The sequence below is a fragment of the Molossus molossus genome, unplaced genomic scaffold, assembly GCF_014108415.1.
Source record: "Molossus molossus isolate mMolMol1 unplaced genomic scaffold, mMolMol1.p scaffold_m16_p_8, whole genome shotgun sequence".
NCBI classification, from domain to species: Eukaryota; Metazoa; Chordata; class Mammalia; order Chiroptera; family Molossidae; genus Molossus; species Molossus molossus.
The window spans coordinates 74,666,326-74,682,413 of record NW_023425402.1 but is presented as its reverse complement, the minus strand read 5'-3'; the positions used below and the strand labels follow the sequence as shown (position 1 = coordinate 74,682,413).

Genomic DNA, 16,088 nt, shown 5'->3' with positions numbered 1-16,088 from the left:
AGGGGGCCGCCCAGATTAGCAGTGGGATCTGGAGCATCAGGATAATGTGAAGAGCCAGGTAGTCTGCTTTAATTGCCTCAGGTTACATAAACAAGTGCTCCACAAAAATGGCATGGCGTTTGCATCTTAATTGCAGTGTCTGCTGTTGGTGCTGGGACTCCTTTCTAAAGCCAGGGTAATAACACATTAAAATGAGCAAAGCTCCAGGACACTGCCTTTTCGCCTCTGGATTATTGTATATGTTCACTTCTTTTTCTTCAAAAAAAGTGGGCACATCTCTAAGCCTTAAGTAGTAGTCATGAATAGTGTACTGTTGGACTCAGTGGTGTGATGGAGGATGTCAGGGAACATAGAAGAATGGGAGTGTTACTATAAGGGAAACATTTTAATTTGGAATTAAGGTTGAGGAGATCTCAACGGAATCATTAAAACCCGAGGACTAATGGAAATAAAGACCTGTACCCTGAACACTCTGGCTGTAGCAATCCGCCTTGCTTGGAGGCAGAGAGTTGAACTACAGCACTTGATATGTGAGCAGAAAAGTACTAATTAAATTTATAAAGAGACCACTTGGGAGAGAAGAGGATCCGCGTTAAAAACCATAGGGGAGTTAGAAAAGGAAATTTCTAAATTTAAAATGTACTGGATGCTAAAGAGGTGCAAGAGGCCTTTGGGAAGACTTGGGGCCCATAGCTTCCACTCATGCTAAGCCCCTCCTGTCTCTAGGACACCAGTGTAAAGCAGAGAATTTCTATGAGGTATTTCTGCTGATCCCCACCACTGCCCCCAGGAAGCTAGACTGGGCCAAAGGAAAACAACATTCTCATAGGTCAGGTTGCCTCCTTAGTCTCTTTCTTCCTCACTGTTTTATTTGTAGTAAAACACTCTTAATTTTGTTTATTTATTTTTAATCCTCATCTGAGGACATTTTTATTTATCTTCAGATAGAGCAGGAGGGAGAAAGGGAGGAAAAGAGAGAGAGAAACATTGATGTGAGAGAGACACAGAGTGGTTGCCACCCACACAACCCCAACCGGGGCCAGGGACAAACTGCAACCGAGATACGTGTCCTTAGTGGGAACCGAACCCGGGGCTTTCTGTTCTGCAGGCTGACACTCTAACCGCTGAGCCAAACCGGCCAGGGCAAACATTCTTAATTTTGAATGTTTTAAAATTCTAATTAAAAAGTCTTTAAATGCACATTTTAAGATTGTTCTAAAGTAATAGTTTGCCAAGTAAATCAATCTATGAGTTCAAAAACAATGCATGGTGTTTCAGTATTGAATATTTATCAGTCAATATTAAGTGCATAGAAAAAGATCAATCCAAATGAAATAATTAACTTCAAGTCAGAAAAATAAAGTAATGTAAGCAAAAAAAATAAAAAATAAAAGTTCACTGAATTTTTCTCCTTTCTTCTTCAAAACAACACAGGTAATATATGCTTTGAACACTAAAAATGATGAGCATGAATCTGCAATTCAAGCCCTCAAAGATGCTCATGAAGAAGAAATCCAACAAATTCTTGCTGAAACAAGAGAAAAAATATTACAATATAAAAGCAAAGTAACAGAGGAGTTAGACCTTAAGAGAAAGATTCAGGTTTTAGAAGCATCGTTAGAAGAACACATCAAAATGAAACAGCAGGCTTTGACAGAATTTGAAGCTTATAAACACAGAGTTGAGGACATGCAACTTTGTGCAGAAGCCCAGCATGTCCAACGCATAGTGACCATGTCTAGGGAGGTTGAAGAGATTAGAAGGAAATTTGAAGAAAGATTACGGAGTTTTGGGCAACTCCAAGTACAGTTTGAAAAGGACAAAAGGTTGGCATTGGAAGATTTGCGAACCGCTCACCGAAGGGAGATTCAAGAGCTGTTGAAGTCGCAACAGGATCACAGTGCCTCGGTGAATAAGGGACAAGAGAAGGGAGGGGAACTGCACCGACTGGAGGTGGAGACCTTAAACAAAACCCTCCAAGAGCTCAGACTGGAACAGAAAAAGCTAATTGAGGATTATGAAGGCAAGTTGAATAAAGCTCAGTCCTTTTATGAACATGAGCTTGATACTTTGAAAAGATCACAGCTTTTTACAGCAGAAAGTCTACAGGCTAGCAAAGAAAAGGAAGCTGATCTTAGAAAAGAATTTCAGGCACAAGAAGCAGTTTTACGAAAAACAATAGGGAAATTAAAGACAGAGTTACAGATGGTACAGGATGAAGCTGGAAGTCTCCGTGACAAATGCCAAAAGCTTCAGCTAGCCCTTGTTACAGCGGAGAACAGTGTCCAGGTGAGTATTGTGTCCAACACGTGGATTCTTTCCCCCACTTTTCCTCTTTTTCTTTTCAATGACACTACTTTAACTTTTTTTTTTTTCCTACTCCTTTGGGAAAAATCAATGAAGGGGTAATTTTTGCTACTCTGTAGTTATTACTATTTCCTACTAGAACTTGAGGTTCAAATAGGCCTGAAAGGGTATTAAAGGCCCAAACAATAACTTAAAATCTTGCTGAATGTTTTTTTATGAAAGGGTTTTATTTAAATAACATGTTAATGTTTTCCATAAGTGCTTTGGGAGTGTTAAAATATTGGGCTTTGAGTTAACTCATGTGTTTTCCTTTCCCTTCATTAGAAATGGTTATAAGTGCCATCCACCAAACAGATTTAAATCTTGGCACTGTTAAGTGTAACTTTTGACTAAGAAGTTGTTGATGCTTGTAATTTAATTGTTTAGCTTTGCATCATTCTTGCATATTAGTAATGCCTATTTGATCTTTCTTAGGGTCTTCAGAAGCAGCTTGATGACGCCAAGCAGGGAGAGCTGGCCCTACTGAGCAGGCACAAGGAGGTGGAGAGGGAGCTGGCAGCCGCCAGGGAGCGTTTGCACCAGCAAGCTTCCGACCTTGTCCTCAAAGCCAGTACGTCTGACCCTACTTCTTGGTGTAGTCCTCAGCGAAAACCAACACTAAAATGTTGATTCAAGACAAAATTAGTCTGCTAACATTTTACAATTATTTCTTCTAATATTTTACAATTGTTTAGACTCTATGTTAAATGACTGGTTACTTATTCATTAATCATAAATAAGCAAATAATCATTTATTTTTAGAAATGGGTGTTTTCACAGACAAATTAAGAGTTAGCAGTTATTAAGGCTTTAGTAAGCCAGTCACTAAAATCAGAAACGTACTCTAAGACCTGGCTGGTGTGGCTCATTTGATTGAGCTTCATCCCGTGCACCAAAAGGTCACTGGTTCGATTCCCAGTCAGGAGGCAAGGTATTTCTCTCTCACATTGATGTTTTTCTCTCCCTCTCCCTTCCTCTCTCTCTAAAATCAATAAACAAATATTTTAGAAAATGCACTCTAAGAAAAACATGCATTGTGAAGCGTGTAAATTAGTGGAATGATATGTAAATTACAGCATCCTCATTTCATTTGGCTTATTGATGGATCACTTTATACACTGAAGCTGAGTTGCCCATTCTGACGTGGCTGTCGTGCTGATTTCCTAGTCCTGACGGGATGTGGGTGACCCAAGTCAGTTCTGAAGTTATATTGTGCCTGAGTGTTTAGTATGCCAGGTGAAGCCATTTGAACTAGTTCTTTGAGGATGTCACCTGATTTGATGGTTCATCAGTGAATCCCAGATTACCCTTTTCCTAAAGTAATAGATTTTCAACCTAGCATGTCTGAGAATCACCAGGAGGGCATGTGCAGCCACAGATGCTGGGCCTTAGCCCCAGAGCCTCTGAGTCATAGGCCTGGGTGAGCGTCTTTTCGAACTGGAGTTCTCAGGTGCTGCGGTGAGAACTGCCCTAACACACGCCTTCTTGTACCTTTATCTCTCACTCACTTTTAAAAACATTTTATTAAATTTATTGGGGTGATATTGGTTAATAACATTATATAAATTTCAAGTGTATAGTTCTATAATACATCCTCGGTATATTGCATGTGTGCTCACAACCCAAAGTCTAGTCTGCCTCCATCACCATATATTTGACCTCCTTGACCCTCTTCATTCTCCCTCCAGACCCCTTCCCCTCTGGTAACTACCATACGGTTCTGTGTCTGTGAGTGCATTTGTTTAATCAATATTTTCTAACAAACTACATGCAAATGGTGCTCAGAACTGTCACACTCACTTTCATCTCTCTCCTCATCCCCCCCACCCTATTTTTTGTTTTTTTTTTATAACATTGCTGTCCTTGTCTATCTTTTACTCCACCTTAGTTTTTTATCAGGTCTCTTATCTAAAACAAATTCTATTTCAACGAAACTACTGTCTGCTGTCTTTACTCTCCGCATACAGATTTCTTGCACTTTATGCTAGAATTTGGAAAAAGAAGAGATTAGAAAAAACAAATTACTCATTTTAGCATCATAATTTTAGTGTATCCTCCTTAAATTTGTTTTACTCCTAATGCTTTTATTCCCACCCCTGAGGAGTTGCTTCTACTTCAACTTGCACAGCTTGAAATCTTTAAAAAATTAGTGGCCCAGTCCTGGATGCAGGGAGCACAGTCAGTGCATTTCTTTCTAATTTAAATTATTCTTCTTGGGCACGAAGTATTCCCATGGTAAATCCCATTGTGTGCAGTGAAGAAATCAAAGGACTTTGTGTACATGCTGACCATGTATTTCTCTTAGGTATTAAGTACAAATGTGTGAATAAATATAGACTGCTTTGTACCACAGTGCAACTGATTTTAAATCGGAGGGGTTTTTCTTTTGGGGGAGTAGGTCATATTGGAAAGCTTCAAGCAACTCAAGTGACCCAGGAGGTTACAATTAAAGATCTAGAATCAGAGAAATCAAGGGCCAATGAGAGATTATGTCAGCTTGAAGAAGAAAGAGCTTTTTTGCAAAGTAAAACTCAGAGTCTGGATGAAGAGCAGAAGCTGCAGATTCTGGAACTGGAGAAGGTAAAATGAATGGGGGCACTGCCTCCGCAAGGAAGGAAAGGAAGAAAAGTTGTTTTCCTCTTCTCAGTCTATTTTTTAACTCTGGTAACTTTTGTTCAAGGAAACAGGTATAAAGCTAGAGTATCTCATTTTGTATATGTGTTCAAAATATCATCAGTAACAATTTATAACGTAAAAACTTAAGGCATTTTAACCTATTTGAAACTGAATAAACTCTTATTTGAATGGAATGTACATTTGTGGTTAATTGAATTTGGTTTTCTATGGATGAAATGTATTCTCACATATATACCTAGGAAATTTCTATCAGCCGAAAAGGATGATAAACATCAAGCTCTGAAAATTTATATACCAACATATTGAATTTCTAGATTAAACCGGACATACCATTTGTAGAGTAATTCTGAATATTTATTCCAATTTTTCAGATATCTACAAAACCAAGTGGGAGCTCTGGACACTCTTTCTCCTTCTCTCAACAACCGAGCATGTTGAAAAATGTCTGTCCGCCTTGCCCCCTGCTCACCTCCCATTCACTCCTTGCCCGGGTGCAGTCTGGTTTCTCTTACCACCACTCCACAGAAGCTGCGTTTGCCGCAGCCTCCAGTGACATCCTGGTTGCTGGGCTTGGCGGATCTTGTCTTGCTGTGGTACTTACTCCTCTCTGATTTACGTCGCCTCTCTTGTGGTATTTCGCATTCTCTCACGTGCCCCTCCTGTCTCCTGGCCTCATGGGCTTGTTTGTGAGCATCCCTCCTCCATTTGCTCCCCGGCATTTTCATCTCACTCCATGTGCTCATCGGTTTCAGTAACATCAGCTGTCATTTGTTGAGTGATAGCTCCCAAATCGGTTGGTCTAAGCCAGATCTTTTCCCTGAACTTGAATCCTGTGTATCTAACTACCACTATATCTCACAAACATATCCAACCAGCATGCCTAGAACTTTGTCCCCTCAAAAGGACAAATAGCACTACAGTCTATTTACTTTGATAAATCAGAACCCTGGGAGTCATTCTTGAACACTGTTTCCTTAACCCTCTTATTTGTCACCTAATCCCATTGCTTCTACTACCTTAATGTATTTTTATTGTCCTCTCCTCTTCATACACATTCACAGATACTAGATTTAGGCACCTGTCATTTCTTGCCTGGATTACAGTTATAACCTCCTAACTGCTCTCCCTGCCTTGGGTCAGCTCATTAGCCTACTGCCAAGATGACTGGTTTTTAAAATATGTCATTTAATTAAATTTCAGTGATTCTTATTCTTATCAGAATAATATCCAGAGTTCTTAGCAGAAAAGAGTCCCTATTATTTGACTCCTGTCTACTTCTCAGCCTCATCCCTGACTGCTTATGTTCTGTCCACACTTAAACTTTGCCACCTGGTTAACTATCTCTCATCTTTCAAAATGCTGTATATGGCCATGAATACAAGCTTTTGACACCAGATCTAGGTTTGAAATCTTTTTATGTCTAGTTTCCTGATGGGCTTGTAAGAATTTAAATGAGAGAACATGTCATCGTCATCAGCTCAAATGTTTTTTCTTTTCCCAGTGCTCTCTCAGTGTCTCTCTCTCTCACACACACACACACACACACACACACACACACACGCACACGCACACTTTCCCATACCATCCAGGTTAAGCTCTCACTTCTTTCATAGAACTTATACAATTATATTGCCACTGTCTTTGACTTTTTTTGTCATTAGATTATGAATGCTTAAAAGGCATATAATTGGCACTCAATAAAATTGTATTGAGTAATATCATTTGAGTGGGTAAATTGGTAAACCATTTTATGTACAGCTTTGACATGTAGGAAGCCTTTCTCTCTTAAGTTTCCAGATATGCTAATTTACATTTGATTCTAACCTAGTAATGGGTATATTTTATCACTTGCTTTAAAATTATTTATTTTTCCTGTGCCACCCTGTCATTTTCTGAAAGTGCCAATGCCGTATTATTCTCATGTTCCATATTCTGAAGCCCTTGGCACTTAGTTTATTAAAGTTTACGTATTTACTGAGTACTCAAAATACTAATAGCAGTAATGAAAACATCAGGTGCCAATTATTGATCTTTATTTGTTTTAATTATAGAAAGTAAATGAAGCAAGGAAAACTCAGCAAGACTATTATGAGCTGGAGCTAAAAAACCTGCAAAATAGATTAGAAGGGGAGGTGGCTCAATTAAACGAGGCCCATTCTAAGACTTTGGAAGAGTTGGCTTGGAAGCACCATGTGGCAATTGAGGCTGTCCACAGTAATGCAGTTAGGGATAAGAAAAAACTGCAAATGGTAAGTGAAAATGCAATTTAGGATTGCATCTAAATTGGGGGAGTCCTGTAGTGATCCGGTGTGACCTCTGTCAGGGAATCATGGGCTGCTTTGTTTTGTTGAAGGCTGCTGTCTTGAAATCACTGTAAATCTTGGTTCAGAGAATAACGTATATGAAAGCTCTTGATATGGGATGTAGTTTATTAAGTTGGCATGAGGCATTTCTATTTTGTAGTCATAACAGAAACACTCCTCTGATCTCGAGCTTTCTCTCCATGAGACAGCAGCATGGGTGTGCTCCTCCGGGAGCCTCAGCTAGATGAAGCGTTTACTCTCTCGTAGGCAGTTTTCTTCCCCAGAAAAATTGTTTGTTTTGTTTTGTTTCCTCTCAATTAAGTACTCAGCTTGCTAACAGGAATGCACTGACACACAGTGTTGCATAGTAGGGAAAGCGAGGTGACTGACGGATCTGGGCCTCTCTGCTTCCTCACTGCCTAAACTCGGGCCCCAAACTCTGTGCTGCAGGCTCCTCCTCCGACAGACAAAGATAAGACCCATCTTAGAATGTTCCTGGGGGTTAACCGAGATAAAGAACGCACTAGTATATAGTGGTAAATAAATGTTAAGTATTAGTATTTCTCACTGTGTGCCAGACACTGAAATAATGTTTACGTTTAATTCCTTTTTCATTTAATCCTTATAACATTGCTATACCCATTTGAGGGAGGAGGAGATGGGGACACAGAGACATTAAGCACCTCCTCAAGCTCATGCAACTGGGAGAATCAGTCAGGCCTTGAACTCACATCTCAGATATCAAACCCTGAAGCATTTAATCACCACTTCATGTGGGCATGGGTTAATGATGGTTGTTATATGCTCTCTCTGATAGTACTTTACAGCTTACCAAGAGCTTTCTTATATATTCCTATTCCTTATTCCTTATTACTTTATTATAAGCACAGCTACTAAGTGACTTATGGGTGGGAGCGTGTGCAGCATGAATACGCTGGACCACGGGATGACTCATGCTGAGAGCAGGACTCAGTGGGAAAGTGTGAGATTTCATTGCACTATTCAGAACAGTGCACAATTTAAAACTTACATGAATTGTTCTGGAATTTTCTATTTAATATTTTTTTTTACTGAGGTTGAATGCAGGTAACAAACCGCAGAAAGCAAAACTGCAGATAAGGGAGAACTATAGGTGTTTTCTTTTGTAACTCTAATTTACCCACCCTTTTAAAGTAAATAAACAGAGGATCCATGCAGAAAGGGCTAAGGCAGCAGGCCGGACTGCCATCCTTGGAAGGCACAGTGCAAGGACTGGCCCCCGGCTGGTGTCTGGGAACTTGAAATTTGGGAGGGTTCCCACCATTCTCTGATAAGAATAGCTCGCTGTGCCTGGACGTTTTATGCAAACAATACGGTTTAAGCAGAAGGAAAGCTGAACATCTGCTTTCCTTCTCAGAGGCTGGAAATTTGGTACATGCCCGTCAGGGTGTGCCTACTTGACCAGCCCCCAGTCAAACACCTGGGCACCGAGTCTCTGGTGAGCTTTCCTTGTAGATGGTATTTCACAGGTTGTCACAACTTGCTGGAGAGTCCTGTGTGTGAGGACTCTTGGAAATTTCTGTCTGATTTCCTGCACTTTGACCCCTGTGCCTTTTCCCCTTGGTGATTGTGTTTCATATATTTTAGCTGTGAGTGTGACTACATTCTGAATCCTGTGAATCATTTCAGCAAATAATTGAACCTGGAGTTTGTCTTGGGGACTTCCGACACAGAACCCTAGTTTTTACTCTTCTCACCTTATTTCTAGAAAGTATTAAACTACTTGTAACACACTGTGCTCTTTTGTACCTCTATGGTTTTTTGCACATGCTTTCTCTTCTGCCTAGAATATTATGTTTCTCTCTTGCTTCACCACCTTGTCTTACTGGTGCACTTCTTCAGGAGGTATTTAGAAGTTGCTTTCTCTATGAAGGTTTCCTCACTGAGCTAGAACTTATCAGTGCCTCATTTATATACTCAAGTACTCCCCATATACATCAAATTCCAATCGCATATTCTTTAATTGCTTGATATAATGAGCTTATTAAGGGCAGGTACCAAGTCTTACTGCATGTGTATCCCAGGTATTAAATACATACCTGGCAAATGTTAGGTGTTCTTCGGTAAGTGTCGGTTTTGCTGGTATTGCCCTTCATATGTCTTGGTTCCGTATGTGTTCATTTTTTACTATGTTCCAGTCTAGCACTGAGTTCCAGAGTGTTACTGGATTTTTAACAATGTAAATATAAAAGAATTCTGAATTCAAGAGACAATTTTTTATTTATCTCATCAAATTATCATTTCTATAACACTTCTGTTGTTTTTTTTATTGCAACTTGATCTAGACCAAATATTCTTACCATTTAAAAAATTATTTAACCGCCAGAGCATGAGTTATTCAGTGATAGGGTTTAAACCCCTAGGATTAATTAGATTCACTATTAGTTCTGATATTATTAATTATGGGTAAGGCTAATATGGAGAATAAGTTATCAAAATATAAACAGAATAGTCTTTTTTGAAGTCTTTGAAGTGTACAATATTTTTGATAATTTTTTAATCATTCTTTCTCTTAAGGAATTGGAGGAACAATATAAAAAGGAGAAACTAAACCTGGAAGAGGATAAAAGTCAGCTTCAACAAGAGCTAGAAAACCAGAAGAAAGAACTGGAAGACAAGCTGAATACAGCCAATCAAGAGGCAAGAATTCTTTAGCCCTGTCACTTGTGTTACGTTTTTATGATAAAACCTTGTTTGGTAACATTGTATAAGTAAGTGACCTTCAGTGAAAGTAACATCTAGAGTATAAATAATCAAAAACGATGCTGAATTATTCACAGTACATTGGTTATATCTCACCAGGTAAAAATTAAATACCCAAAATGATAGACCCAATGTGCTTTTGGAGGGAAAAGCAAAACAAAGGACAATATCGCTGTATAGGAAAGAAAACAAAGGAGGTTTCTCTAACTTTTTGCAAAATGTTGACTTAGTATTCTCTACTCTGAGTTCATTGTAAAAAGTCTTTCCAAGTTCCAGATAGTGATATCTAAATTAATTTTTAAATTCTATACAAAAATCATATTGATTAGTCTAGAGAAGTCTAAGAATAGCATAGAATAAAAATATTATAAACCAAAAAGTTGTGAATAAGATAAATTTAAAGAAAAATTTAAATCATAATACTATATATTTCATTTCTCTCTTTCGCCCTGGTTCAATTATGCCCTAAAACGGCCTCGATACTGCCCTCCTTTCCTTCTGCTACAGTTCACCCTTCCTGTGGATTGTGGACTGATCTTCCTTCAACAAGCTCTTGTCTTGACACTTCTTGTCTTGTCAGCTGTTCCTCCCTCGCTAGTCTTCTTTCCCTGTGGTCTTTAAGTCCTGCTTTCTCATCACTCTGCTTTTGCTCACAGAAACCACACCAAAATACGCAGGTGCCCATGGGCAGGCTAATAATTTGCACTCAGTGTTCTTTCATTACCCAATTAAACATTTATCCAAAGAAGACATCATTTGGGAATAACAGAGAATTAAGATTGTTATTGGTATTATTAGCTCAGCCTCTCTTCTGTTGTCCAAGATAATCCACCACTGGCTTCAAATGTGCATATCTCTCTTGGCAGAACACAGTCTTTGTAGTTACGGTGTACCACTCTCATTAGAAGGCGGGTAGTGACCATCTCTGTTTCTCATGCAGTCCCCTGGAGGTCTGCTCTCAATTCCAAATGGCCGAAGTGTTCGTCAAGCCTACACACTCTAATCTCACTGAGCAGAGTACTGATAAATATGTAACTGATTTTCCTTAATGCATTTGCAGTTATATTTTAGCACCCTTGACAGTGTTTTGGTGCCATGTCAGCATGGCTCCCCAAGAATCTGCCTGGCTCTCACTTCTCCACATGCACTTACCTGCCTTCTCTTCAGCCTAGGACATTTTTTTTTTGTCCTTTTTTTCTGACTAGGCTCTCCAGAGACAATAAGCTTTCTTGTTTTGTTTCCTGCTCTTAAAGTAAAGGGTATCAACATTCTATAGTTCATGATGATGCTTCTCTAAAGTTTTGCTTTATAAATTATCTTTGTCAGGTTTAGGAATTCTCTTGTAATTCTAGTTTCTTAACTTAAAAAACTCACAAATTGATGTTGATTTTTCTGTATATATTTTTCTGTATATATTTATTCAATTTGTTAATGTGGTACCTTATATTAATCAATTTTCTAATATTACATCAGTGTTGGATTTCTAGAATAAGTCCTAATTATTCATGAAATATATATATATCTTTTATATAATAATATATTTAGTTTGCTAATATTAATTTTAGGATTTTGAGCCTACATTGAAGTGAGAGTGTACTTTTGTTTTTGTGCACCATCCTTTTCTGTTTTTGTAATAAAGTTTTTACTAGCCTCATAAAATGAAATAGGGCTTATTCCCTTTCCTGCTCTCTGGAAGGGTTGTGTGAGATTGAAATGCTTTTTAAACCTTAATTAATTTGTGGTTAGAAATTGTGGTTGTACAAAAACAATTTTTGAAACTTCTTACGGCTATTAGTGGTGTGACCTAGCACATGAAAGAAATTTAATCTTCTGGGTACATCCAGTTGTCTAATACATTGTAGTCTGTGTTTCTATTCATTAAATCAAGATTTTGAGCTATTTTTTTTAAAATTCTGTATTCTTTTTTACTTTTACCTTCTTGGTCGATTAATAGAACTAATATTATGATGGTGGACTTGTTTATTTCTCTTTACATTCTGTCAGTTTTGCTTTTTATGTATAGAGGCTTTGTTATGTGCATATAAAATAATTTTAGCTACTTAATCACCTTTTTGGCTTAGTTTGTGTTGCTTATTATTGTATAACCAGCCTCCTTTCAGTTTGATATGACTGGTATCTTTTTCCATACACTGACTTTCCGTTTTTCTGCATCTTGTTTATATATGCCTCTTGCCATCTACATGTAGCTAAATTTAAAATATATACATATAACTTTTCTGAAGTTTTTGTCTTTTAAATAGAGAGTTTATTCCATTTACATTTATTGGGTGGAAAGTAGGTATATCTAATAGAAAGACAGAAGGAGAAAATTAGGGAATACTTTGTACTGACTGAAAGTGACTTTTAGAAAAATGAAAGAATGTACTATCTTCATAAATTGATGGATCTTGATACCCTTACAGGTAAGATAGCTTAAATGTATAAATAAGTCAACAGCAGATTTAGATGATGAATTCATGAATGCAGATTCGCAATAGAGTATTAAGGCAAGCTAGTGAGTCTAAAATCTCAGGTGGAAGATAACCCTGTTTTCCAATGAAATATTATTTGGAATCACCTTTGAAGACAAAATACTAGACTGAATGACCAATAAATCTGCCTATTATAGTCTTTTTAAATGTTGTTATAACATTTAAGTTGTAGATTTTCTTCTGGACATGAGTTTTAAGCATATATATAGTTCAGTACTTTGTTAAAATGAAAATCACTTGGACTTGTTTATTATAAAATGTTTTATTGTAGTTGAAATTCTGCCTGACACACAGTAGGAGATCAGTAAATATTTATGAATGAAATATTTGGTGAGTGAATAAAAGTCATCGTTGAAAACTAAATCAACTTCCTATAAATAAGGATGTTAGTTTTCTATTGCTGTGTAACAAATTACCACAAAACATAGTGGCTTAAAACAACATGTTTATTATCTCACAATTTGGTGGGTCAGGACGTCAAGTATAGGTTAGGGATCCACTGCACAGGATCTTAAAAGGCTGAAACCAGGTGACAGCCAAGACTGCATTCCACTGTGAGATGCAGAGTTTTCTTTCAAGCTTACTGGTTGTGGTCAGAATACATTTCCTTGAGGCCCCCATTTTCTTACTAGCTATTGACCCAAAACTGGTCTCAACTCCTAGAAGCCCATCTCTAGCCTTTGCTATGTGGCCTCATCCTCTCATAACATAGAAATTTACTTTTTTCAAGTCTAGCAGGAAAACCTCTATGGTTTTGAATCTTTGTCACTTCCTTTAGGGGCTCATCTGATTAGACCATCACCAACCAGAATAGTCTCCCTTTTAATCACCTTAAAGTCCACTATTTAATGATCTTAGTTACATCCTCAAGACCCCTTTTGCTGTATAATGTAACACCATCATGGGAAGGATATCCCATCATATTCATAGGTTCCAGGGAAAGTGAGGGTCAGAGGGGGTCATCTTAGAATTCTGCCTACTATAATAATCAAATAATTTATTTCTCTGGCTCCTATAGTGGGTGCACCAGCATTCATTTAAAAGGAGACGTACAAAATATTTATTTCCGTGATTTAGAAAATGGTGGAGTCTTTAACTCTATTCTGGATCTGTGGTATATATCATTCAGTGTCAGTGATTGGTAGTTGCTAATGTTTCTGAGTATTACTTTTAATGAACGTAAGCAATTTTACAAAAAATAAAAAACCAGAACATATAGAATGTTTCCAAAATTTCAGATTTTCTAATGGCATTTACTATGTATATATGCACTATAATATATTTATAATCTATATTCACAAATGATATGTATACTTGATTTACAAAACTTTATTCACATATTTTCATTTATTAACTTTGTTTACATATTAGTCATTTGAAATATTTATATAGTGTTCCATCATATATATTTACTATAGTTTTTAAAATGTTTTCTTTGTTGAGCATTTAATGTTTAAAAATTTTAAATTATAAATAGTGATAAAATAGGAGTTTATTCCTCTTATTTAAGAGGAGGGATTATCATGCAAAGGCCCTGGCCAGGTTAGCAAGATGGGGTTTTCCAAAGGCCAATTCTTTGTCCTGGTCAGTGACCAAGCAAGGCATATTTTAGCCATGGGCCTGGAACCCTAGGTATTAGAGAAGCTTTCTCTCAACCCTGATTATCAGGGTTTTGTTTCTACTGCTAAATGGAAAAATTATCAGGTCTATAAATACTTTTATCTTTTAATATTTTTTTCTTTTTGTCTAGCTCTTGCCCTAAATTAAATTACTGGACCAAAGAGTAGTAATTATTTTGTAGCTCTCATTACTTATTACTAGATTTTTCTCCCAAAAAATTGGAACTAGAGTTCAGTAACATAAGTAACATCTCACATTTTTATGATTTAGAAAACATTTATTGACTGCATAATATTCTCTAGGTGGTAGGGATACTTTGACAAAGTCTCAGGGAATTCATAGTTTTAAGTGGCTGTTATAATTCAGTGATAAATACAATATATTTTTAGAGTCCAGAGGAGGAGCTCCGACTAAAAGGGTTCATAAAAGCTCTAGAGAACGTGATATTGAAGAATTTAAAACAGATATGGGAGTTGATCTTTGAAAGGAGGGCGTGAATTTACCAGCTATAGGAATGATAAAAGACAATACTGGTTTGAGGGATAGTATAAGTACACTCATTTTGATATACACGTTATAATGTCTCAGTGAATCATTGAAACTTCACCGTCAGTACACCAGGGTCCCTCAACATCAGCACTATTGACAGTTTCGCGCCAGATACTTCTTTAGGATGTTCAGTAGTATTTCTGGCCTCCACATGCCAGGTACCAGCATCACGGACCATCCTTTCCCCTCTAGTTAGAAAAATTAAAGATGTCTCCAGACACTGTCTTTGGAGGCAGAATTGACCCCAGTTGAGAACTACTACCAATTGAAAACTACTACACCTGCCCTGGCCGGTTTGGCTCAGCCGTTGGAGCGTCAGCCTGCAGACCAAAGAGTCCTGGATTCAGTTCCTGCTAGGGGCACATACCCCCCAAAAAAAGAAAAGAAAAGAAAAGAAACAAAACAAAACGAAACGAGAACTACTACACCTGAATGTAGGATATAGATGCAGCTTGTCAAAAGATACGGTAGAAAGGAAAGTTGAAGCTAAATTGGGAAGGCCTCTTGTGCCATGACAAAGAGTTTGGAATTTATTCTGATAATGAAGTGATAGCGAGATGATGATCAGATGATCATGGAGAAAGGACTCTGGTGGTAGTAGGAAGATGAATTGTGTGTGTGGATAGGGGGTTGGTGATCAGAGTTGGATAGATGACTTAAGATGCTATTACATTAGTCCAGGCAAGAGATGGTTAGCATCCTGACTAGGAAAGTAAAACTGGAAGGAGAGAGGATTGTTGAAAAATTAAATTTATAGAACTTGGAGTATCTAGCTCAAGTATTTGGACAGATAATAATGTCACTATGGGAAGAATTACAGGAGGAAAACTACATTGGAACAGCAAGACCTTAAGTTGGTCGGATATGCTAAAGACATTTAGGCTGGAAGTAAGTAGAGAGTTTGGGCTTGGAGCTCAAGATTAGGCAGCCCCTGAAGTAGAAGATCTCACCCAAGGGTAGCTGAAGAGATGATTTTTGACAACAAAGAAGACCACCGGTATTGATTTCATAGAGCCAGGGAAAGAGATTGAGGAGAGACCAGAAGCATGAGAAGAAGATTGATGGGGACCAGAAAACCAGGACAGCAGATACTACTCATAGAGGGTGGAGGTGTCACACAGTGCTTGGGAGTCAGATCAGGAAGCCTGAGAGGGTTGTGCAGTCAAGATTTCCCTGGGGCCCAGTCTAGTTTCAATAGAAAAGTAGGACAGAAGCCTGAGTCATAGTGGACAACATTGTTCTTTTAAGACTGTATGTAAATGGAAGAGGAAAGTAACATTAGGTTCCTTCTTCAACCTTATACCCAAAAAGTTCCAGATGAGCAAAGGATTGAAATGTAATGCCAAATCATGAATACGAATGCAAATAAAACATGAAAATACTGGTAACAAACCTTAGA

General features: G+C 37.8%; 1 protein-coding gene across 1 annotated transcript in view; it reads left to right on the top strand.

Annotated features, from left to right (window-relative positions):
- Positions 1–16,088, top strand: part of FAM184A (family with sequence similarity 184 member A) — a 100,438-nt gene that overhangs the window by 32,328 nt on the left and 52,022 nt on the right. The window contains exons 2-6 of the mRNA XM_036248370.1: positions 1,435–2,289; positions 2,782–2,917; positions 4,745–4,926; positions 7,035–7,232; positions 9,843–9,965. Coding sequence (XP_036104263.1) covers positions 1,435–2,289; positions 2,782–2,917; positions 4,745–4,926; positions 7,035–7,232; positions 9,843–9,965 — 1,494 coding nt within the window. The remainder of the gene's footprint in view (positions 1–1,434; positions 2,290–2,781; positions 2,918–4,744; positions 4,927–7,034; positions 7,233–9,842; positions 9,966–16,088) is intronic.